This window comes from Triturus cristatus, chromosome 1_2 (assembly GCF_964204655.1).
Source record: "Triturus cristatus chromosome 1_2, aTriCri1.1, whole genome shotgun sequence".
NCBI lineage: Eukaryota > Metazoa > Chordata > Amphibia > Caudata > Salamandridae > Triturus > Triturus cristatus.
The window spans coordinates 1150118568-1150145247 of NC_140580.1; the positions used below are offsets into that span (position 1 = coordinate 1150118568).

The 26680-nt window shown below is 50.7% G+C and overlaps 1 protein-coding gene across 1 annotated transcript in view; it reads left to right on the plus strand.

Moving 5' to 3' along the window:
* Positions 1-26680, plus strand: part of MED27 (mediator complex subunit 27) — a 1097305-nt gene that overhangs the window by 627649 nt on the left and 442976 nt on the right. Inside the window, exon 4 of the mRNA XM_085613926.1 lies at positions 17122-17215. Within this exon, the coding sequence (XP_085470052.1) occupies positions 17122-17215 (94 nt within the window). The remainder of the gene's footprint in view (positions 1-17121; positions 17216-26680) is intronic.

The following is a 26680-nucleotide window of genomic DNA, read 5'->3' on the forward strand; positions in this document are numbered from 1 at the left end:
CTGGTGATGAGGGCTTGGCCATAGCTGTGTTGGTCATTTTCCAGCTATGTGGGCTCCACCATATGCATTCTGTCACTGCGCCCCAAGACTTCTGTGGGACCTATGCGAAGTTTGTCCAGGAAGTTCACCACGATCTCTTTACATAATCTGCTCCGACTTGGGCCAAACATCTCAGGAAGGATTCCTTGAAGGGACCCCCCTGGCAGAAGGTGACTCTAGTCTGTATTTCGTTGTGTGCTGCTCGCACCATATGCCAATAAGTAGGATTCTCCGAACCCACTGTGTGCTGTCAGCATAGAAGCGCTGCTGCCTCTTAACACGTTGGCACTTGGGTCAGCCATCTTCTCGCTGTCCATCTGTCATTCCTTCCACACCTCTCCTTCCAACATGTTTCACGACGGCCTCGACTGTGGAGTTTGTGACCCAGCAATGTTGCGACGAGCAGATGGTGGCCCGAGCCTCGCCGGCATTCGTCAGGTGTGAGCGGCTCGTCCAGTCCTGTTTCTTTTTATTCTTTACTTTCATCAGTACATACTGGGCCTGCCGGTCACCCCTGCCAACCCACTCAGTGGCACAGTGTGTCACAGGACGTGGGTTCCCTTCGCATGGTTACCCGGTGAAGAGCCAATATCACACGGTGGGAGGCAAGGGGAGCTGGAAACACCTGCATTCAATGGGTTTCCAGCTTGTCTCTGGCAGTTCTCGGCACAAAACCCCGCCCCTTCTCTAGCAGTTAGTTTTATTTTGTTATTGGTAGGTCTGTTACCCCCCGCTGTGGTGGGGAGCCTGCCATCGGCGCCTGGGTGGGTGCTCCCAGACGCTGGGTCATCTGCACTTACCAATAAGCAAGGGCTGCCCACTGCCACCTGATCAAGGGACTGAATTGAGAAGGCTGGGCGGAGGCCCTTCCGGGGCATGCACTCTTCTCATCCGGTATTAGACGCGGATACTGCTTGGGAGGATGAGTGGCGCATTGAACGGGTGTTTCTGCTATATCACTAAGCAGTGTCTGGAGGTAGGGCACCATTCGTCTTATACCAAGGTCACCTGCTGTTGAGAGGTGTCGTCACGTGACCCCCGTGGGCCTCGCAGGTTTGCTGTCCAGCAACTGAAGCCTGATGACGATCCTGCCTGGACAGATGTTTGTCATTTCATTGGTTACACTGGCCCTCTCTGTGGTGCCCGAAGCCTGATGACAAGATACTGCCTGGACGGGACACAGAGTTTACAACGCTGTCTCCACAACGTGGTACCATTACAACGCGGTCGTTACAACGACTGCGTTGTTACCACACATACAATTACATCGCAAGTCATAACTACTACTAGCTGTAGGGGGCGCACTGGTGTTGGATTTAGAATCCAGCACCTTACCTGCTGTTGCACAAACTGGAATAAATATACTATTCCCAGGTCCAGCGCGCCCCCTACAGCAAGTCGTAGTAATGACTTAAGATGTAATTGTATGCGTGGTAACAACGCGGTCGTTGTAATGACTGCGTTGTAATGGTATGCGATGTATGCGCATGCGTAGTAACAGTGTATGTTTAAGACTTTTCATTGGTTACACTGGCCCTCTCTGTGCGGCCTGAAGCACATGACAGGGTACTGACAGGACAGATTTTCAAGGCTTGTCATTGGTTAAACGGGTCCTCTCCGTGGAGCCAGAAGCCTGATTAGAGGGTACTGCCTGGACCAATGATCAAGGTTTTTCCATTGCTTACACTGGCCCTGTGGTGCTCGAAGCCTGATGACGGTACAGCCTGGACCGGTGTTAATGGCTTTTCATTGGCTACACTGGCCCTCTCGTGGTGCTGAAAGCCTGCTGACAGGGTACTGCCAGGACAGATGTTCAGGGCATTTCATTGGTTACACGTGCCCTATCCCTCGTGCTCGAAGCCTGCTGACAGGGTACTGCCAGGACAGATGTTCAGGGCATTTCATTGGTTACACGTGCCCTATCCCTCGTGCTCGAAGCCTGATGACAGGGTACTGCCAGGACAGATGTTCAGGGCATTTCATTGGTTACACGTGCCCTATCCCTCGTGCTCAAAGCCTGATGACAGGGTACTGCCAGGACAGATGTTCAGGGCATTTCATTGGTTACACGTGCCCTATCCCTCGTGCTCGAAGCCTGATGGCGGTACTGCCTGGACAGATGTTGAGGCTTTTCATTGGTTCCACTGGCCCTCTCCGTGGTGCTAGCGAGAGCGTGTAGGGATCTGTGTATATGGAAGAGTTTAGTACTTTGCTTAAGTTCTACAGATAGTCTTTTTGGACTCGTGAGCCCGCCAGTAGGTGAAGATGCAACCACGTGATGTTGATTTTATGTGTCATGCAGCCCCCTTGCTAGTTGTGTCAGCTGGGGGTGGGAACAGTTATTCATGCGTGGCTCGGTGTTCTTACGGCCTTGCTCTTCAAACACATGGCAGTGGACGGCCCTCTATCCAGTAGTAGGGTGACAGTGACATGCAGAGGGACACACTTTGGTCGGAAGGGGCGCGGAGAGCGGAGCGAAGCTACTAGCACGTACTGCAGAGTTAGAGACCTACCGGAAGGAAGGCTCCGCATAAGGATAGACTCTTGGGAGTTTCAGTGGGCGTGGCTTCCTCTAGAGACCTCCCAGAAGGCAGGCTCTGCATAAGGTTAGACTTCTGGAAGCTTAAGTGGACATGGCGTCCTGTAGAGACCTACCGGATGGACGGCTCTTCATAAGGTTAGACTCCTGGAAGTTTCAGTGGGCGTGGCTTCCTTTAGACACCTCCCAGAAGGCAGGCTCTGCATAAGGTTAGACTTCTGGGAAGTTTCAGAGGGCGTGGCTTCATGTAGAGGCCTTCCGGAAGGGAGGCAGGCTCTTCATAAGGTTAGACTCCTGGAAGTTTCAGTGGGCGTGGCTTCCTGCAAAGGCCTTCCGGATGGGAGGCAGGCTTTGCATAAGATTAGACTCCTGGAAGTTTTAGTGGGCGTGGCTTCCTTTAGAGGCCTTCCGGAAGGGAGGCCGGCTCTGCATAAGGTTAGACTCCTGGGAGTTTCAGAGGGCGTGGCTTTTCTGTAGAGGCCTTCCGGAAGGGAGGCAGGCTCTGCATAAGGTTAGACTCCTGGAAATTTCAGAGGGCGTGGCTTTCTGTAGAGGCCTTCCGGAAGGGAGGCAGGCTCTGCATAAGGTTGGACTCCTGGAAGTTTCAGTGGGGGTGGCTTCCTGTAGAGGCCTTCCGGAAGGGAGGCTGGCTCCGCATAAGGTTAGACTTCTGGAAGTTTCAGTGGGCGTGGCTTCCCGGAAGGGAGGCAGGCCCTGCATAAGGTTAGACTCCTGGGAGTTTCAGTGGGCGTGGCTTCCTGTTGAGACCTTCTGGAAGAAAGGCTCCCCATAAGGTTAGACTCCTGGAAGTTTCAATGGGCGTGGCTTCCTGTAGAGGCCTTCTGGAAGGGAGGCAGGCTTTGCATAAGGTTAGACTCCTGGAAGTTTCCATAAGCGAGGCTTCCTGTAGAGACCTCCGGGAAGGAAGGCTCCGCATAAGGTTAGACTCCTGGAAGTTCCAGGGGGCGTGGCTTTCTGGAAGGGAGGCAGGCTCTGCATAAGGTTGGACTCCTGGAGGTTTCAGTGGGCGTGACTTCCCGGAAGGGAGGCAGGCTCTGCATTAGGTTAGACTCCTGGAAGTTTCAGTGGGCGTGGCTTCCCGGAAGGGAGGCAGGCTCTGCATTAGGTTAGACTCCTGGAAGTTCCAGGGGGCGTGGCTCCCTGTAAAGTGACTGGGCAGAGAGTGCGCGTGGGCTGTTTTAGCAGCAGTGCCCTGCCGTGGATTCGGAGTAGGGCCTCTGTGCGCTGTGTAAGTAGTGCAATGCCATGGGCTTTGCTAGTGTGTTGTGCGTGGTGTCTTTATCAATCCAGGTGTTGTGCTGGCCTCCAGGGCACACCTCTGCTTGTAACCCCCTTGTGGCCTCTGCGCGTGACCCTGGTTTGATGCAGCGCCTCCCATTCACGCCTTAATCTCAGACTTGGCCGTTTTTATTCCGCCAACTTGTTTTTATTGTAATTCTCGACAGTCTTAACCAGCAAAATCCTTCCCCGGGGCCTTGTTCCATTTCCCCCGCAGTCTCATTTGCATCCTGTTGTCCAGGGCCATGATGGGTATCGATTGGGTATCGGCCATGAAGAGAGTCCTTCGGCCCTCATCAGCATATGGTTAGCAGTGACCTCTGCTTCTGGACAGCCTGACCGCGCTTCCTGCTGGAGGGGCACTGCCAGGCAGCAGCGCTGTGTGTGGGGCTGAGCAGCCCTGCTCCCACCTGCAGCGGCTGTAGGAAGTCTGCACAAACCGAAGCAAGCAGCCAGCCCCCAGGGGGACCGCTGGGGGCGCAGACACTCCGTCCCTGGGGCCACCGCTGGGGGCGCAGACACTCCGCCCCTTGGGCTACCGCTGGTGGGCGCAGACACTCCGCCCTTTGGGCCACCGCTGGGGGCGCAGACACTCCGCCCTTTGGGCCACCGCTGGGGGCGCAGACACTCCGCCCCTTGGGCCACCGCTGGGGGCGCAGACACTCTGCCCCTGGGCCACCGCCGGGGGCGCAGACACTCCGCCCCTGGGGGTGCAGACACTCGGCCCCTTGGACCACCGCTGGGGGCGCAGACACTCCGCCCCTGGGCCGCCGCTGGGGGCGCAGACACTCGGCCCCTTGGACCACCGCTGGGGGCGCAGACACTCGGCCCCTTGGACCACCGCTGGGGGCGCAGACACTCCGCCCCTGGGCCGCCGCTGGGGGCGCAGACACTCGGCCCCTTGGACCCCTGCTGGGTGCGCAGACACTCCGCCCCTTGGACCACCGTTAGGGGCGCAGACATTCCGCCCCTTGGACCACCGCTGGGGGCGCAGACACTTGGCACCTTGGGCCACCGCTGGGGGCGCAGACACCCGGCACCTTGGGCCACCGCTGGGGGCGCAGACACTCCGCCCCTTGGCCACTGCTGAGGGTGCAGACACTCCGCCCCTTGGGCCACCGCCAGGGGCGCAGACACTCCGCCCCTGGGGCCACCGCTGGGGGCGCAGACACTCCGCCCCTGGGGCCACCGCTGGGGGCGCAGACACTCCGCACCTTGGGCCACCGCCTGGGGCGCAGACACTCCGCCCCTGGGGCCACCGCCAGGGGCGCAGACACTCCGCCCCTTGGGCCACCGCCGGGGGCGCAGACACCCAGCACCTTGGGCCACCGCTGGGGGCGCAGACACTCCGCACCTTGGGCCACCGCTGGGGGCGCAGACACTCCGCACCTTCAGGGAGGGCGGTGCAGACACTCCGCCCCTTGGGCCACCGCCAGGGGCGAAGACACTCGGCACCTTGGGTCACCGCTGGGGGCGCAGACACTCCGCACCTTGGTCCACCGCTGGGGGCGCAGACACGCCGCCCTATGGCCACTGCTGGGGGTGCAGACACTCCGCCCCTTGGGCCACTGCCTGGGGTGCAGACACTCCGCCCCTGGGGCCACCGCCGGGGGCACAGACACTCCGCCCCTTGGGCCACCGCCGGAGGCGCAGACACCCGGCACCTTGGGCCACCGCTGGGGGCGCAGACACTCTGCACCTTGGGCCACCGCTGGGGGCGCAGACACTCCGCACCTTCAGGGAGGGCGGTGCAGACACTCCGCCCCTTGGACCACCGCTGGGGGCGCAGACACTCCGCACCTTCAGGGAGGGCGGTGCAGACACTCCGCCCCTTGGACCACCGCGGGGGCGCAGACACTCCGCCCCTTGGACCACCGCTGGGGGCGCATACACTCCGCCCCTTGAACCACCGCTGGGGGCGCAGACACTCCGCACCTTGGGCCACCGCTGGGGGCGCAGACACTCGGCACCTTGGGCCACCGCTGGGGGCGCAGACACTCGGCACCTTGGGCCACCGCTGGGGGCGCAGACACTCGGCACCTTGGGCCACCGCTGGGGGCGCAGACACTCCGCCCCTGGGGCCACCGCCTGGGGCGCAGACACTCGGCCCCTGGGGCCACCGCCTGGGGCGCAGACACTCGGCCCCTTGGGCCACCGCTGGGGGCGCAGACACTCGGCCCCTTGGGCCACCGCTGGGGGCGCAGACACTCGGCCCCTTGGCCACTGCTGGGGGCGTAGACACTCTGCCCCTTGGGCCACCGCCTGGGGCGCAGACACTCCGCCCCTGGGGCCACCGCCGGGGGCGCAGACACTCCGTCCCTTGGGCCACCGCCGGGGGTGAAGACACTCCGCAACTTGGGCCACCGCTGGGGGCGCAGACACTCCACCTCTTGGCCACTGCTGGGGGCGCAGACACTCCGCCCCTTGGGCCACCGCCGGGGGCGCAGACACTCCGCCCCTGGGGCCACCGCCGGGGGTGCAGACACTCCGCCCCTTGGGCCACCGCCGGAGGTGCAGATACCCGGCACCATGGGCGGCCGCTGGGGGCGCAGACACTCCGCACATTGGGCCACCGCTGGGGGTGCAGACACTCCACACCTTCAGGTGGCCGTGACGTACAATGTTGGCGCTGATTACGCCTTTGGCTGCCAGCTCCGCGTCAGATTTACCAGTGTGGACCCTTTACTACAACTTCCTCATCGCATGTTTGTCCCTCGCTGAAGCATAGGCTCTGGAACATCCTTTTGATTGGCTGACTCGTATCCTTCCGCTGCTCACACTCTTCAAGCTCTTTTTTTTCCTTTTCATTAAACGGTCCTTGAGAATGTTTTTTTTCTCCCTCGTGTGCTGGCCCCCCTCAAATATTTCTCCCCGTGCTTCCCCTCCACCCACCTCTTCGTTGCACTCCTACCCCTCGCAGTCAAAGTAAATGCCTTAATTTGTTTTTTTGGGTGGGAGGATTTTTTTTAGAGGGCCTGACAGCTGTTATTTGATGGCCACTCCACAGTCCATAGACCGCATGTGTGCGCTTCGTTTGCTTCCCCACCCTCTCCTTGGTTGCTGTCACCCACCCTTGTGGTCCATTATTATTATTATTTTTATTTACCTCTTATTACTATTTTTTTCAGGGGGGGGGCAGGGGTGGTAGCTGCCAGGCTGCTGCGGATTTCAAAATATGTTTTCTCACAAAAAAAAAAGATGTTTAACGATCCAAGCAGCGTTTTCTATCTTGGATCAGTTAATTGAAAAAAATGTATAAAGTGAAAAAAATGGCACCAGTCAATCGGCTGCAGTGCGCATGCATGGTGCCGCACATGCTCGTCTGTGCCATCACACGTGCATGCCAGTGGAATGGTGCGGCTGCCAGTAACCAGGGGCTGCACCGAGTTATTTTTTTACAGGCCTTTTTTTAGGTCTCGCCTGAGCCAGCGCATGCGCTCCTCTACGAGACATTTAGTAAGTGGGTTTTTAAAGTGCTGCCACGCGCTTTTGCTGGCCTTAAGCTTGCGGTTACACGCGCAGCCGCCATCTGGCTTTTTGTTATGGCTCATTAAGCCTTAGAGCGCGCTGCTCGCCTTCACCTCCACCCTCTCCCCGCCGCGTCTCGCGTTAATGGAAAACATATGTGCAAGCGCGGTTCTTTCACTTTCGCGTGCGCACCACTTTCGAAGCCGGGCTTGTCTTGTTCTATATTTATTTTTTTCACTGCTGCAGGACTGTGCTTGGCAGAGCGAAAAACGTTTCCACTGGCACTTTCCATCTGCTGAACTGCTTGCAGGTAAGTGGAAAGGAGGATCGTTAAGTCCGGTCACATTGCCTGCTTCTGTAATGTCTTAGGATAGTCTAGTACAGAAGTGCTGCTATATCCGAAATCCCTTGTTCACATTCTATAAAGAAGAGACTAACGGAAAAAAATGCATTTCTTATTGCATTTTAATCAAAAACAGACAAATTAAAAGAGACACAGTGAACTAGTTATAACAACCTTTTTGGAATCCATTTTAAATCTAATATTTTTTTATTTTAATGCAACATTTCTCTTCATTACAAAACAGCTCTTTCTTTACTATTAACCTTAATATGGGGGCGGTTTCCCAATCCAAGGCACCTCTAACGTTCTTGCGCGAACGTAGACCTATTTTAAGATGGCGCTGACTTATCCCTATCTGAATCAATTGTTACTCCCGTTCTGTGATGAACGTTTTTTCTTTTACCCAAAACCTGACAGTAACGCGACTTAACTACTTGTTCAAGATGGCGGCCACCTTGACCCTGTGCCAGGAAGTATCAATGTGTTCATTGTAACCTGAACGTCTTCAGTTTAACGAGAACGAACAAAACTACAGTAAATAACGTTTGAGGACGTAATGCCGAGGATTTATTCCTGTTCTGCATATTTTTACTTCGGATTGGAAGAGGAGTCCTTTTCAGCCGGGGCATCACCTCCACGCGTGTGAGTGGAGGGCAGCGCAGAAATGTCGAGAGTGGTGAGGATCTTCAGAACCCTTAGGAATAACTGGAAGAAAAGCACAGTGGGCTTTTCCCTGCTTATATACGGAGGACACTGGCTTTATGGGAAGTACTGGTGAGTGTTCCCTGCCTAAGAGCCCCTGTGAAGTGTTTGCATACCATTATAGAGTAGCCACGTTTTCCTGGAAAAATATTACTGCCCATTTGTTTACTTTTTTTGCTTATCTGGAAGTGCCAAGTTCTGGTAAGCGAAAAATCATTTCTTTATAATTCTCCGTATATGCCAATTATCCGTTTGTTTGCTCTAGTGCTCGGTTGGAATAATGCATATGGCAGTGAAATTATTTTAAAGTGAGTTCTTCCTGTATTTGCTCTTTTAGGTTTACATTTCAAAAGGGAAAACATACTGGAGTTAACTGCTCTTCGCATTTTTTTTATTGCCATGGGTATAACATTACCAGGTGGCCATCCTATATTGCCTTTCTGTGCGGCTTGCATTGCCAGTGTCTTGCCCATTCCATACATGGCCTTACTAGTATTTTGCCCAACCCATGTTTCCAGCTAGCCTCGGGGAATATGCACTTGGTTTATAGTGCATGGACCATGCATGAAAAAGAAGAACGCCAATACTAACACCAATGATAAAACAAAACATCTCAATGCAAAAGCATCAAGTGCGAGCGACCTTTTCTGCAGCTGCTTTAATGGCACGGGCGGCTGAGGTGTATCAATGGGCAGATTTTAAGTTAAAAATATCTCTGAACTTTCTCTCGTGACGTTTTTATTATGATTTCCAACCGTCCAATACCTGATCTGTGTAAACACATTCAACACCAGTTAACAGGCCTAGCTCCATCCCTGCAGAAACACCCTTTCTTTACCAGTAAACAAAGCTCGACTAGTGGACTGCTGACATGGGTGGCCTGCGAGATTCACACAATGTTGACATGGGTGGACTGACAGATTCACACAATGGTGACATAGGTGTACTGCGAGATTCACACAGTGTTCTTTTAGAGCACTTTTCACAAGCGCTCCCGTTTTGACTCTCACCGTTCAGTAGCAACAGTCAGGCGAACCTGTATGGTTTGTTTTCCCTTTCTAAAGTATTGCCTCAGTGTAAGCTGTGCCCGACCTGGCCTTTCTGGTTGGTAAACTGTGGGCGAACACATGGCTGAGGGAATTGTTTGCCCCATCAGAGCACAGTAGACCAGTTTGCAGCATAAACTTCCAGGTGCTGTGGATGTTACATTTGTGATTCCAGGTAGCGAGCGCTATAGGAAAGTATGTTCCATCGACAGCTTGTTGATTCTCGTGCATGCGCGTGAGACTGGCAGAACATGGCACCCTTGAAAGGCGAGGCTCCATTTTGAGTGTGCCCTGATCGCACTATCCAGCTGCCACTGGTGGCGTGGTTATGGATTCGGGAGGACCGGGAGCGGACGTATAGGTTGCAGGACGCGCTGATCACGAGTTACAAGGAAACACAACTGTGGTTTTCTTCTCCGCCCCTTCCCCCATGGGGCAAATTGTCCAAACTATTAGGGCTTCACTATTGAAGCAGCTCTTAGACGGTGAAGTGTGACCTATGCCACACTCCCGCAGTGGTGACACATTACCATATGTGGTAAGAACGGAGCCCATTATTCTTTTATTTAGGTCCTGATGAATGCCACGGAAACATGTCGACCATCCACGAGATCATTCACTAGACGGTTGGGAACAATAAATATCCCAATCACCGTCGCACTTGTATTTTAATATCATATAGTTTTCATCTCACATTAAAGAACTGCTACTGACTACTATAATGATTTTTAACTTCACTCACATAGTCACGGGCCCCCACTCCATCACTTAGAAGTGCATCCTTGTCGTCAAGTGTATGCCCGCCCTCTATCAAACGAAGGTTTTGGAGGGCGAGGACTGGTCAATGATGAAGCATGACACCAGGTGGTGTGTGAGACCAGTCCATATCTTTTTGTGAGATGCCCACACTCACGACGTTCTTGTAGCTCGCTTTGGGTTATCACACTAGGAGCAGCTCTTTTGTGATGAATAGTGGTTATGGAACGCTCAAGTTGGTTTAGTTTGTGATCTCCATGTTGATGGAGTGAGCCTGTGTGATGGTGAACCACGGCTTGTGTTTAACGAATCCCCTAAATGTTGAGATTGTTGTGTAGGGCAGTCACACCTCATTATTCTTAATTCGGTCTTACATTGTCCACACGAAGAGGCATTACTGTGTCTGCTCTTTAGCCGGCTGCTCTTAATGGCCGATCCTTACACAGATGCACTAAATTGGTATTCAGGATGAATGATATAATCCGTCAGTTTTCAAGGTTTTCCCCATTTTGTGTACTTTATCAAAATGAAGACTTTTGTTTATGCTAATAGGCCGACTGGGGAATTTACATAAGGCACTGGGTTTTTAGGTGTACAGTGGTATTTTACTTGCTTAGCAGATGCAGTATGTCAATGTATTGAGTACGGCAATTTTTCTCACAAACATGCACACATAACACACAGACACCCCCTCCAATGTAATAATATAACACACATTTTAACACCGACACATATGACACATTCGCAACCTCACCAACATACAGCTAAACAACATTCACATTGACCATGCCAATAGCTTGGCCATTGCCGCGACATAATGGTTTTGCCAATGCTTTTTAATATTACACCAGAAAGCATGTTGCCGGACGAAACTTCCCAGCACCTACAGCCAGGGATTTCAGTGCGCTTGTGACAGGGAACCATCTTTGTACCCAGATTGTTCAATTTGAAACGTCCATGTTTTGGGGTGCAACAGAAAGGGTGTTTGGGGAGGCAGTGCTTGGACACTATTAATAGTGACGGTCAGTGCTTAGCCTGCCACACTGACATACACTTGTCACATGCACGCTTTCACTTACCAAGCAACCCGGACAATGGCGGCGGAGGTCTCACATTTGTGAGAGTTTGAGCTATTGGTATTGTAAATGACAATGCCTTTTATTTATGTTTAAATTATAAAAACCGATAAGTAAAAAGCATTGTCGTTTATAGTGTTTATTTTATTTTAGTGTTTTATAGAGCGCAAACTTGACCCGTGAGGGTATCAGAGCGCTTTACACAGTATACAGTGGTAACAAACAAAAAGTCTAAAGTGCAGAGATCTACAAAATCAACAAAAAGGATGGCGAGGGGCAGGGGTGCTGAAAACATAGGGAACAAGCATTTGCAATGCAATAGGTCTCGCATTTCCTAGAGTTTGAGCTATTGGCATTGTAAATGACAATCCCTTTTATTTATGTGTTGTTTTTAAAACAGATAAATAAATGGAATTGTCATTTACAAAGCCAATAGCTTAAACTCTCGCAAATGAGAGAACTATTGCATTGCAAATACAAATAGAGCCCTCCCAAGTGTTGTGTACACATGTGACGGGCATGCTGGCAAAATGCAAGGTATTAGGGAATGTGAAATAAGTGGAAAACACAATAATCGATTGTGAACTATTTCAGTGACTCTCCATGGATATATTTGATTACCCTATCTAAACTGCTTGTCACCAACTGATTGGCTGCGATTCGCTCGTACTCAGCCCTATAGGAGCTTCTTGGTCCTACTTCAGCTCTCAAATAAAAATAAATCAGGTATGCATGTAAGTAAGTCATTGTTTGCAATCACAGATAAAACATCCAAACACTGTACTCTCTCCTAGCAAATTTAAACGCAAGCTAAGCTTATTTGCATGCAGACAATGTAACAAGGATCAACATTTCTGGGGTGTCCAACCATCAGGTCGAATCCAGACGTCGAACAATTTATAAAGTAATCGCATTTCTAAAAAAAACAAAAACATACATACCAGAGGGGAAAACGCATTTATGCAAAAGAACTTAAAATGCATTCTGAAAACGATCACCACAAGTCCAAATGTGGGTGTGGGTAGAGTGTTGTAGTTCCTCCGCGGTGTCAGAAACTCACTTGAACTACTTTTTACCTCATTACCCTGAGAGTTCATGTCTCAAACATCGGAGTTTAGTCTCGCTCTCTGCCAGACTCATTTGACTTTTGGCAACGAGGTTCATACCTTGGATCCACATTATTTCTAGCACGAGCCTTTGGTAGGAAGCCAAAGAGTTCCAAACATATACTGGACTTATTTAGAAGTGGAACTGTGTGTTGGTTATCTCATTTCGATCTTTCATTTGTTTGTGGCTAGAGTGTCCCTTTGCCTATTGGATGCTTTGATGGGCTTTGTATGTCGCATGCACCTGCTATGGGCACATCCTCCTGATGTAAGTAATGGGGTAACGAAAAGACAAGGAGGAACTTTCATTACTCTGATTCCTCTTTCACGTCCCGTTTTATACGAACCTCCCTACTGTTTATGCTGCTTTGACCACTGCCTGTTAGACAGATTGGTAGACTACTTAGGAACATTCTAGATAAAGGTGATCCTTTATAAGCACATCTGGGCAAAGTGGCAGGGTGTATGTTTCTAGTGTGTTGACGCACTAACAAATGGGACAGAGAAAAGGAAAATTTAGATTAGCTGTAAATATTCAAAGCGTTCACACATTTTTACATACAAATGCAGAAGGGAGGTGTGTCTTATTGGTTAAATTGCTGACTTTGCAACCAACAGCCCAGAGTTCTAGTACTGGCTTTTCCACTTAATCCAACCATGTGGGCAGATAGAAAAGTATTTGTTATTGTGTGATTATTTTGTTGAGAGTTCCTGCCCCCTGCCCGGTCTCAGTCTCCTCAGAACGGTGTGGGAAAGCTTTACAATAATTAGGAGAGAGAACTCGTTTTTTTTTGATGTCTCGAGCCAATTGCTGATACAGCGATAGACGAGGCTCTATCCAAAAGGTGCCTTTGGGTTTTATGCACAACTGGTCTGTTTCTCTTCTTTGGGGTGCTGTCAGTCTTTTTGCTACGGATGGCAAATCCTTCCCAATCTTGACCTAATACCGAGGTCATGAACACTTGTATCTTGTCCTTAAAGGAATCATTTACTACAATACCTTAACCTATTTAGTGTGCATTACAAAACCCCTTTCGAACTATGATGTTCAATTTACTATCTTAATTCACAAGAAAAACTCTGTAATATCTCCCAAGTAAAAATAATTGTATCCTTTTTTAAAAAAATTTTTTATTAAGGTACTAATCGTTACAAAATGTGCTTCAAAGCAGTCTCATACCGGCGGCTTGCCATTTAGAAACAATCTTTTTTGAAAGAAAATAAAAAGGAAAGCTTTCAAACGGAGATAAACAGCAATGGGAGTAAATAATATTGTTACCGGATCCTAGCCATATGGATGCAAGGAAAGTAATGTTCTTATTTTACTGTAAGATTGAGTTTAAGGTCTGGAAAAATAGAAAGGCTGCTTTCAGTGAGCTTCACGGTGCCAGTAGGAGGCAAACGCAGCATGTCGAGCCGCCATCAGGCAGGGCTCTGGTAAGGAGCTGCGCGAGAAGCCTGTGCCCGAGGGCACCAATACTCTGCTCTGAGATGGGAGGCGCGTGCTCTTTGGGGAGCCCGCGTTAGTCCCCGAGCTTGTGCCACCATGCGCACTGGCAACTGAGACACCATATGGCCCGATGCAGGTCGGACTGCTGTCCCGCTAGGGGGCAGAGGTACAACCTGTCAAGTTCTATACAGTGCTATCACAATCAAGTATGAAAGTCAAAGAATGGCATTATGTGCATTAAACAATTACCTAGATTAAAAAAGACATTTCCAGCCGTGTGTTTGTTCACTGTCACAGGAAGAAAAACACGAGTATGTTTTTGGAATGCGAAAGAGCACCATCGTAAAATGCCTTGCTCCCATTTAAAACAAGCATTCGCGATTGGCCTGGAACCTTCGAAAGTGAAAGCGTGCTCAGGACGCTGAAAGTAAACAAACCACATCCTCGTGACTCAAGCAGGACAAACAACTCAATAAACAAGCGTTGGCTGCGCGCGAGTGGCCGGAGATGCAAAATGTGGTGGGGGAGGGGGAGAAGCGGGAGTTGTGTGTGCGCGTGCGTCATCGCGATCGCTCTGAAAGCGAAAGTGATCGCGATGACGCACACGAGTTTTCAAAGTGCTGCTGGCGGCTGGCTGCGCGCGTGCACGATCGCGTGAACGCAAGCGTTAGGCCAGCCAGCAGCACTTTGAAAATCCCACATACAAAATGTCTCTTCGAGCCAGCGCAAGCGCTGGGGCTCAGCGAGACCTAAAAAGGGGATACAGGTGTATGGTTACAATCATAGTTAGAGTCAGTAAAAACAAAGGTCCCACATATTCTCGGTGGGGAGAATTGGTGATCTGGGGAAGAAGCGATAGTCTTAGATTCATCTGGCACAATGTGGTGGTTGAGGGCAGGCCTTAGCCGAGGAATTTACCCAGTGCCAATAGCTTAAACTCTTGCAAATGCGAGACCTATTGCATTGCTAATGCTTTTTTTTTCTAATCAAAAATCTGTTCCATAGTTTAAAACTTCGCTAAACTAGACATCTTCAGACAATTCTAATTTTTGTGATAAAAAATTCCTAAAGCTTTTCCATTCAATCAGTATGCTGCTGGTGCGTCCATGGGAAATGCAGGGCTGTCGGCATGAATTGGTGTAACACAATGAAGTGGCAGCAGGCGGTGTGAAGCAGGCAGCACTGGAGGTTACAGCACGTGCTTCCAAGAGACTTTCACGCGCACAGCTGCTTTTCTGAATAACGTTTCCAGCACACTATGCTTAATTACAGAGTAAAATGCAAAAAATACTTATTTATTCTTCCATGCGCGAGGGTTATGAACACGCCTCATTTGATATCAGGCGAGGATCTGAAACTAACAGACTGGCTTTTCCAGGAAGGTCCCTGGAAAACAGGCTGCCTATTTATTCATTTAGAAGTGCCATGAGGGATGTCAGTTCACAAAAATGCTAGAAGTAGTAAAAGTTAGACCGTGTACAGTTCTACCCCGATTACATCATAGTTAACCCCTTTCCTTATCTCCTCAACAGCTTCCTTTGATGCATGGCTAAACACTTACACAGGGTAATATGCATCATGGCTAAACACTTATAAGGTCCCAAAAGCGAGACCTATTGGCTATGCCAATGCTTTTTTTTGTTAGGGGCGGGAGGGGGCGATGCTGCAGAGTATGGGTACTCGCAAACATTTTCAAAGGGCAACAAAGTTTTATCTGTGATGTGACCAAGTGGTGCATTGATGCCAGCAGGGTGGTGGTCCGGTGGGGGGAGGGCGGGTTAGAGGGGACGTGAAGCATATACATCTAGTGGCTGAATTGCACAGTGTAAAACCAGAAAACCTGTTATTAATCCCAGCTTCCCCACTTTACCAAACCACGTGATCCAAGGCAATTGATTTATTTCACTTTCCTTCCTTTTTCTTCATTATCACATAAGAGGACCTCAAAATACATGTGTGCTGTACAAAACATTCTCCTGTGTTTGATTTGATATATGATAATGTTGTTCATGTATCATAGGAACCTAGCCCACCCTAAGAGTGTGCATAACAACAGACGTGCCTCTTAGTTCACTGTTGGCTTTGTTGTCAGTGTTGGGGGGGACGAATGAATGTTTCTAAATATATATTTACCTTTGCTGCAAGAAGGCTTTGAAAATGAAAGTGTCCCCAAAGTTAAGATGTGCAGCACAACCAAGATACTTCATTTCCTTAACTTCAATTAACCTTTAAATAAACGCTTGCCTCTTTATTTAAAATATTTTGAATGTTCGTGCTGAGTCTAGATAGCAGCAGCCCAGTGCTGCTATTGGTCAGGGGGGTGCATGTATAGGCCAAGAGGGCCGCTCTTTTGAGTATCCGTGCTGTAGAGCATTGGAAAAGCCAATAGGTAAAGTTGAGAGCTATTGGCTTTGTCAATTATTGTTTAATTAGTTCGCTATTCTGTGAATGACTTAAAATCCCATGGTTTGCTCTTTCTGACATGTGTCCACAGACAAGTTTTGTTATCGACCCCCACGTGGTTTCCTGACCATATAATATTTGATAAAGGCCCCTGGGGTGCATGGCTCTCGACCAGACCAGGTTGTAATGAACATCTGCGGACCCTTGAATCCTGGCCCAAAGTATCTCTTTCAATGACACATTAAACGCGCTCCATTGTGTAAGAGCTGTGGCCGTCGAGGTCTGCTGTGTAAGAAGGATGGTGTGGCTCCCAAGTGTTGTGCAGGTTGTCTCCACCCATGCCCTGTCTGTTGGGCTTTCACCAGGGCAGATGTTGAGTTTGGTGGTCTCTGAAGGGATTGGACAGCTCGCCTTTGACGTCTTCCTTCACAGGCGTGCCCCTCATGGTCATGCATGCTTGTGAAACATAACGTGGCCAGTAAAACGTGTTATTTGAAAGAACTGTAGCCACAAACTTACATTCACACATTTATTACTAGAGGGCAAAGGTCAAATAGAAGAGTACCTCAGTACAGCTTTAACATCCATTTTCCATGCTACAGTCATTTCAAAGACACTAATTCTTCGATTTGTGCTGTAAGATGGACCCCAAAACCATGGTAAATCTTTGAGCTTGCAGAGGAGAATGCGCTGAGACATCACACATTACAGATGCGCTGTGCTTCCCTCATGCAGGTTATTAAAGGCGACTTTAGTGCAAAGGGCGGAAATACGCGTACTTTTGTAAAGCGATGTTCATGATCATTGTATGTGACATTCATTGCATCAACAGACTGCATGCATAGCCAAAGACCAGGAGCAATTAATAGTCCATGTTTCCTTTGTTCCCATTAGATATGTTGATGACGTCATCAGTCGAATCGACAGGATGTTTCCCGAGATGTCCATCCAGCTCACCAGACCCAATGGCACCTCCGCAATCCTCTTGGTAAGTGGCTGCGGGTGGAACTGCACAAGGTGTGGAATGGAGGGGGCAATGAATGGTGTTGTGTCCACCTGGCACACGGAGGTGGAGTGCGGGTGGAACCGCACAAGGTGTGGAATGGAGGGGGCAATGAATGGTGTTGTGTCCACCTGGCACACAGAGGTGGACTGTTGGTTAAACCGCACTAGGTGAGGAATGGAGGGGGCCCTTGTCACTCGTATCAAACCAGCGCCAACACCACCAAGGAGTTTATCAATATTGTTAAGGAATTCTCCAATCTGGCTGCCAGCGAAAACAACACCACACCCTCACAGGAGCTCTGCGACCAGTAGCGTTGAGAACCCCCGCTTTAGCAGCTTAAGTCGGGGGCTAGCACCAAAAGTCTCAATAAAAGTTGTTCAATGATGGGGGCGTGGCCAAGCAGGCCAAGATGGCAGCAGCACTCCTCTAGCGCTCCGCAGAGCAGCCCGCGTAATCCGCCACAAATATGCCCTAAACTTATCGCACAACGCTGCAAAACCCAGCGCAGCTAAGGTGACAGCGAGGGGCGTCTGCCGGCCCCGACACAGCGACTGGGGAGAGGCGAATGCGAGCGTAGGAGCCCCCGACACGGTTGGCGGCCCAGACTTCAGAATGGCGGTGCCCTGTGCGGCCTGGGTGCTCCCGGGGTCGAGCCGGGACTGGTAGCGTGGCCCGCGGGGCACTGTCCCCGATCCTGTCAGCGCTCCCTGCAGAGGATCCGGCGGCCATCCAGGCAGTGACATAGACCTGTGGAAGTCAGGGGAGAGTGTCGCTGTGGCCACTCGCGGGCCCCTGAAGAGCCGGGTCTCCTGCACGGGAGGAGGCCCTCACCAACGGACACGGCACACCAATATCGGGGAGCATCGCGGTGACCCCACACTACACCGCGCTACAGGGGGAGACTTGCTGACGACACCTGTGGGGGGTTCCTGGCGCGTCCGCGCCGTGATATCCTACTACCACAATGGCACCCCTACCCCGCAGCGGCGCCGGGCCTTCGAGGCGCGTGGGGGAGACCGTGAGACCAAAGACCGGGCCCAAGACTGCAAGGGACGGCAAGCCAAGATTCCCCTAGCCATCGGATGGGACACCCTGCCACAGTGTCCTCCCAGTATAGTGGGGATTGTATCCGCGGCCTGTGGGGAGAGACGTCGCTGCTTTGCCTGACAGCGGCCGGACCGGCAAATACCCTGAAACTAGCCCGAGACCCCTTGAGGACGAGGGTGGGGTGCGGGCGCAGTCTGAGCACCAACAAGCCCGTGTGACTGGCCACTATAACTGGAGTCCGAAGTAACCTCGCACCAACATCGAGTAACCTCCACAACCCCCCGCTACACATCACAGGGGTCACAACACTAACGACACCTGCAGGGGGTGTCTGCTGGCCTAAACCGCGATACCCTCCTCCATGCGGAGGCGCACCCTCCCCCGCAGCGGCGCCGGATTTCGAGGCACGCGGGGAGTGTCACACGCTCAGAGTGCGGATCACTCCAGGCGGACAACACGAGACGACGGATCAAGATTGCCCCAACCATCGAAGGCGCCCCCCTGCCACAGGGGCATCCCAACACTGTGGGGATCGGGTCCGCGGTCTGTAGGGGGTGGTGAAGTTGCCACATCCATAGGCGGCCTACCAAGTGGGACCCAGAGACGAGACGCCGACGACACCCCGAACGGGGATGCGAGGAATCCGAGCGGCAACTGCGTGCAGCCATTGCACTGAGAACAGGGAAGACCCCTGGGGCATTATAGTGACCACGACTCACCACCAGGCAGCCTCAACGAGGTCGTTACACAAAGGGAGTGCTACAGGTGATCGCCGGTGGCAGTTCACGGCGAACATAGTCATCATGGGATGACAACGGGCGACGGGCACGGCACAGGCCACGGGGCCCTCATGGGCACCATCCCCAACACCGCCTACCACACGACCAGGAGGGGAAACTGCAAGCTCGGACTCCATGTCGACCAAACTAGACAAAGTCCTTGCGGCGATTGAGCACTCGTGTGACCATGGAACACAAGTTCGGAGACCTGGCCACGGATCTTAACTTGCTCCGGGATGACCACAGGAAACTGGCGGACAAGGTAAAACAAGGGGAAACAACGCTACAAACTTTGGAACGCAAGTGCAACAACAACAAGACACCCTGAAAGATCTACAATCACGGGTGAAGATCCTGGAGGACAGAGCGGATGATTTAGAGCGACGATCCTGGAGAAGCAATATTCGCATTATTAATCTACCGGAAGGAGTGGAGGCAACTAATCCTCTCAACTACATCGTGACATGGATTGCGACATTCACCCCAGCAAGAGAACTGACCCCTTTCGTCTCCATCGAACGGGCACACAGAGTGCCGGCCCGGAAACCACCACCGGGGTCGCCTCCGAGACCATTTCTTCTGAAATTGCTCCATTATCAGGACAGAGACACTATCCTCCGGGCCGCAAGGCGACAAGGTGTAATCAGAGTGGCGGACAAACAAGTCATGCTATTCCCGGACTACTCACGAGCAGTACAACAACAACGGTCCATTTTTCTGGCGGTCAAGCGCATCCTGCGCCAGAAGAATGTCCAATACGCACTCCTGTTCCTGGCTCGTCTTAAGATCATTCACGATGGGTCCACGCACTTTTTCTCGGACCCCGCGATGGCCCGCGACTGGGTTGAACAACACCTGGCAAACATGATCAATCCCAGGAAGTCCCAGACCAATCGGCCACCAGGCCGCCAACAACGTCAGCAGAAAAAAGTCACACTCACACAGCACAGTTCATGTAAGAACTCTCTGGACCTTACCCAAATTATCGCAGAACGCCGGAAAGCACTTCAAGCAGCTCCCGGGGGACAGTTAGGACGGCGAGAGGGGCCCGCACATATTCACATCAGAAGAGGAGGGCAGCGATGGAAACACTCCGGGAGATGGCTCCATGACTCCTCCAATAGTGACCCCCCAAACGGCAGACACTCTGATCTGACACTTCCGGGCCGGTGCGCCATGCCCTGCAGCGAGGGGGCCTTCTAGTTCTGTATGCCTCCTACTCTCAGAGAGTTTGCTCATCATAGCTAGGGCAGCCGGTCCTGCACCTCACACCAGACTACACCGCACTGCAATGGTTGTCGTGGATACAGTTGGGCACCAGGATAACATAGACAATGAATAGGCAGCTGTAGCGTCAGCGGCTGGCGGAGGCTGAGGACCACTTACCCCACGAAACGAACTAAAGTTAGCACATGTTATGCAGTTTGTACGTAGCGCCCCAAGCGATAGGTCCTTTTAGTTGGGATCGTTTCCCGTTGGTTCACTTTACTTCCCCCCCAATTACATACCTACTCCACATTCCCGGGGGGCCGAACATGCGCTATGTAGAATGGTAGTATGGCTGACAGAGGCAGACACTCAGACGAGGGGGACACACGAGGGAAGAAGGGGATGTTCCACTACGTGAAACACCACCCAGACATCAGGCATTATGACGGCTAGGATCCCTAACACAGACTGGAAAGTTGTAACATTAAATGTCAGGGGTATGCAGATAGCAAACAAACGGTATGCAATCTATGCCTATGTGAAAAGACAGCATGCACAGATAGTACTCCTCCAGGAGACTCACCTTACGGGGACAAAGGTGGATCGCCTACGCAAACAATGGCGAGGTATTATATGTGCCACAACATACTCGGCATTTGCCAGGGGAACCCTAATTTGGATCAGGCCTGGGATCCCTTTCAAAGAACAGTCCAGGGTAGTTGACAGGGAGGGCCGATACTCCCTGTTAGCAGGACACCTCGAGGGCAAAGAGATACTGATAGGGATCATTTATGCCCCTAGTAGTACTGGACCAGCCTCACTGGGGTATTAGCACACTACACTGCAATGCCGTGGTTACTAGGTGGAGACTATAATTGCACCCTAGACATCGGTTTAGACAGATCCCATACCCCGCCAATGCATTCACCAGCACTGAAACAGACGGATCATTTTTAAAAATGGGTTGCCCGCTGGACACTGGTGGATGCTTGCAGAGAAAAGAACCCAAACACTAAGATATATTCATTTTACTCCGTCCCACACAACCTCAGGGTGCGACTCGATAGATTTCTCTGCTCAGCAGCATTACTCCCCCAAATACAACACACTGACTACCTAGGCAGAGTGTTGTCCGACCATGATGCACACACCGTGACCCTTAGATGGAGGCCACCGCATCCCCCGGTGCCCACGTGGAAATTGCCACGGGAATGCCTCACGGACCAGGCGTTCTGTAATACACACAAAGAACACATCCTGGAATATTTTTTATAAAACGCAAACACAGCATCGTCCAGATCAATAGAATGGGATGCATTTAAATTCGAAGCGAGGGGACACTGCATTCAACACATAGTAGGTGTTCGGCAGGTGCTAGAACAGTCACTACGAACGGCGGAAACACGACTGGCGGACCTAATGAAAAAGCTAGATAAGGGGGAGGCAACCCCTGAACAGGTGGCGACTGCAAAAACAACACATGCGGAAACCATGGGTGACCTTCGCAAATACAATTTTAGAGCATGTGCAGCCCGAGCACATAGAGAGGGAAATAGAGCGGGTACGCTTCTCGCCTGGCTCGCAAAACAAGACACGGACATGCCACCCGTCATAGCATTACAGGATGAGCCTGGTACCATTAAACAATCACAGGTAGATATATTACGCATCTTTCACGACTATTACACAGGCATCTATCGAGCCCCGCCACAGCTATCACACCTGACATTACTCCAATTCCTCCACTCCACGCCCATACCCAACATTCCACCGGTGGACGGAAAGACACTAGACGCAAAGATAAATTCCCCGGACGTCACCCACGCAATCAGGGCGCTGGCACGTCGTAAAGCACCGGGAATGGACGGCTTTCCCCTTGAATACTATACCACTTTTTTGGGACAGTTGTCTCCACACCTCGTGATTATGTACGATGATGCATTACAGAGAGGCGAACTCCCCAGCTCACTCAGGGAATCTACCCTGGTAACCATCCTCAAACCGAACAGAGATGCCACGCTCCCGTCCTCATACAGGCCCATCACTTTACTCAACGCGGATTGTAAAATTTTAGGGAAAATATTGGCAGATCGCTACATTCAGGTTCTTACACAATTGATTCACCCAAACCAAAATGGCTTTCTCCCCAGGAGCAACGTATCACAGAAAATACGTAGACTCTTCCATATACAGGATAGAGCAAGGGACCACTTCCCGCATGCCTAATTTTAGACCTTGAAAAGGCCTTCGATACACTCACATGGCCATATCTATTCGCAACCCTCTGCAAAGTAGGTGTTGGCCCGACCTTATTGGCATACACACAACTTCTCTATAAGGGCCTCACCACTAGGGTGAGAGTAGGGAAGTACATTTCGACCCCACTTGCGGTGGAGCGGGGAATGAGGCAGGGGTGCCCCTTGTCCCCCCTGCTTTTCGCCTTGGCAGTGGAACCTCTGGCCATTCGCCTGCGACAGGAGGGTGACGCCTGGGGTATTGCAATTGCGGGCACAGTTCACTGTGTATCGTTATACGCCGATGACCTCTTGATCTATGTGCGGGATGGCACAAGGGATCTCACGCCAATATGGACAATACTGCAAACCTTTGCAGAGGTCTCCGGACTTACAGTTAATTGGGGAAAATCGATGATCTTTCCTCTCAGTCCGCACCTTGCTCCCTCGGAGATCATGATAGGACCCCAGACACTCGGTTGGAGTGCTGCGGCACCCCAATATCTAGGAGTGAGACTGTATCACTTGCCTGAAGACCTGTATGAGGGGAACTACCGCAAAACATTAGCAGGGCTTCGAGCGGCAGTGACCTTCTGGAAGACCCTTCCCTTGGCTCCCATAGGGCGTGTAGCCTTAGCGAAGATGATTATGGTGCCCAGACTACTCTACTCCTTTACCAAACTCCCGGTGATAACGCCTTGCTCCTTTTTTCGAGAACTAGACACATTACTCACGACACTGATATGGGGAGGTGGTAGACATAGAGTAGCCTTACGAACCCTCTACTTACCTACAACACGGGGGAGTCTGGGGCCCCCCTCCTTCAAGGCTTATTTTCTGGCAGCTCAGATTCAGTGGCTGTCCCACTGGACAGCAGAGCGCCACATAGAGGAGACATTCACTAACGACGGTCGGATACTCCTTCCGGCCATCCGGAGACTGCTGATGCCGGGAACCAAGCCAATGAGTACAAATCCCTTACAGGTGTCGATTGCCTGCAAATGGATGATGCGCATACATCGTATGTCAAGGGGTATACCCCTATACTCCCCATTGCTCCCATTAGTGGGATTCCCACAGAGGGAGAACTATTACACGTCCGGAGCCCTCCGGATATGGACGGAGAACGAGGTAACGGATATAGAGGCTCTGTTTGAGGATGGGCAGCTGAAAACGTATGCCCAAATGCGGGAAAGCTATGATCTCCCCCGGGGTAATTCCTGGTGCACAGACGGTTAGTAGAAAGCGCACAACAATGCTGGGATCTTACTGAGGGGGAACCACCAACACACCCAATGTTACATACAATCCTCCGTATGGGAAGAGGCAGACACCGACTCACCTGGCACTATAAAACAATAAGGGAACTGATTACGGCCCCTTTACAGGCCCTACGCCAAAAATGGGAAGACGAGATAGGTCGAGTGCTCAATGACCAAGAATGGGAAAAGGCCCTAGAGTACCCAAAGAAGGTTTCGTGGAACACACGATTCAAAAACATTCAATTCAATATTCTACACCGCGCATACTTAACACCGCATAAGCTCCACCGATTCTACCCTGAAACACTTTTTGCATGCCCCAGATGCCAAACACCCGAAGCAAACTTCAAACACATGTTCTGGGACTGTCCCGTAATTCAACCATATTGGGGTAGGATACATCAGGTCCTAGAGGCGACGGTCCACCTCATGCACATTACCTCATGGGAGGCATGTGCCCTGGGGATCTTCCGCAGGCGGAAGACACAAAAGGTGCAGTCCAGATTTGCGTTCTTAGCCTTACTCCTGGCAAAACGGGGGATAGCCATGTACTGGAGAGAACCGGCAGGACCCCCAGAGGCAGCCTGGATAGGTGGGGTAAAAAAGTGGGGGGCAGCGGAGGAAGCCATATTGAGAGATGAGGAGGTGCAGGGGATTGGAAAACATCCCATCTCTATGGAATGGGCACAACTCCTGTTCCAGTTCACACAAGACGACTCACCCAGGGCCACACCATCCCGGTCCCAAACTCCGCCCCTGTCCTCAATAGCGCAAGCACCTACCACGGAGTAATAGCCATATCACATGAAAGGCCGATCATGCAATGGGGTTCCACCAGACTAGCACCCCGACTACTGATGGGAAATGTAGCCCCTTCTAGATTTCCCTCCCTTCCTGACGCCGCAGACACTTCGCAGACGAACTGGAACCAACCACAAAACAAAAACCTAACACAATATATCTTTTCTGTAAGCTCCCCGTTCCCCCTCCTAACCCCCTCCCACCCCCTCCCTCAGTTCAGTTTCAAGTTAACCCTTTGACACTGAAGTGTAGGCTCCAATATAGTGGGAGCACAAGCATGGGCCTTAACCAAAGAGGTACACCAAAATAGAGTGGGGGTCTCCATATCAACCCGCACCCTTGCGGAAAGCCACATATTCAGGCACCCGGCATTAGTCAGCCCACTACATCTCGCACCAGGTCACTAGAGGAGTAATACCCATGTACAATGTGCTGCTCCCTAATTGACCTATGTGATGTATAATGAGATGGCTGTTTCATAATGTGCTTAAATTGCCTGACTGTCTGTGTGCACTTAACATAACATCTGACTTGCAAATGCATAATGTTGTACCATGGAAAATAAAACTCTCAATAAAAAAATTTAAACAAAAAAAAAAATAGTTGTTCAATGATACATTTGTCGCTTCAGTCTGCAGGACTGCAGACAGAGGATCCCAGGAAATGGCAGGGCTGAGAGGTTAGGGCCAAGTGCTGTTATGCAAGTCACGTTCAGTAGAACAGAAATAAAAATTAATGATGCAAATGGGAAAAACAGACTGAGAGAGCAGCAAATAGTGAGAGGAAGAAAGACAACTGAGAGAAAAATCCCAGAAAAGATATACTTGTGGTAGAAACTAGAAAGGGAAAAGAGTAGAAGGAAGAACGGGTGAAAGTAAGGAAAGGTTGAAGGAAGGCAATATGAAAACAAGGGAGGAAAGGTGACCTGAAGGGCAGCGTGGGTGAAGAGAAAAAAGGAACTGATGGTTGAAAAGATGGGTGGATGGAAGAGGGAAAGGTCTAGTTGGTGAAAGGATGAAAAGGGAGGGGGCAGAATTGGTGAAGGGATGAATAGACAGATGGAAGGATCGACAGAAGAGTGAAACGATGAATCGTTAAAAGAGTGAAAGTATGAATAGATCTACTTTTGGAAAAAATGGTCATTGGAGGGATAAACAGACGGATGGATGGACACATGGAAAGCTGAAAGAATGGATTCATGTGAGAACAGATGGATAGATGGAATCCCAATGGAAGATTAGAATATTAACAAGCATTTGCAATACAATAGGTCTCGCATTTGTTAAAGTTAGAGCTGTTGGCGTTGAAAATTACAATGTTTTTTACTTTTGGTTTTTATTTGCAGTGGAGGTATTATATTTGCATAGCACTATTGCCAATGCTATAAAAAGCAAAACTAAAAAACATTGTCATTTTCAACGCCGACAGCTCTAACTTTAACAAATGCGAGACCTATTGCATTGCAAATGCAATCTGTCTCACATTTGTTGGAGTTGGTACTATTGGCATTATAAATGCCAATGTTTTTTACCTAGCCATGTAGCAGGGTGCAGTACCATTTGTGGCCAAAAGAGGTCCCATGGGAACTCTTTTGGTCACTTATGGTACTGCACCCTGCAGAAGGTATGGTAAACCCAGTGCATGCAAGATAGTACCGCAAGTACATTCAAATAGCTATGTCTATATATACAATTAGTAGTTTGAAATGTGACAAAAGAATATTTATATTCATTCCGGATGGGGTTGTACTCTGCGTGGGGCTGATAAAGGTACATTTATAGGAGGTCTCATATAAATGTGAGATGTGCTAGTGAATAAAGTAACCACTGCCAGCTTTGCTTAGGACCAAGTGTGTGCCCTGCCTGAAGCTCTTTATGAAAAAAGTGCTCTGAGGCTGTAATTAAAACCTAGGGAGTAACATCACATGTAACTGGGTGTGGTCATGGGAGGTACAAGAAGAGACAAGGCGGAACTAAGGAGGGACTACTAAGCCTATTGACAAATGAAAAGCCACCATTTACAAAGGACAGTGACAGGAGCTAATTAAAAAGATGGGCCGAAAGTGGGCGTAGTTCTGTGCCCATATCCTGCATTCAGCATGTCTCGAAGAGACAG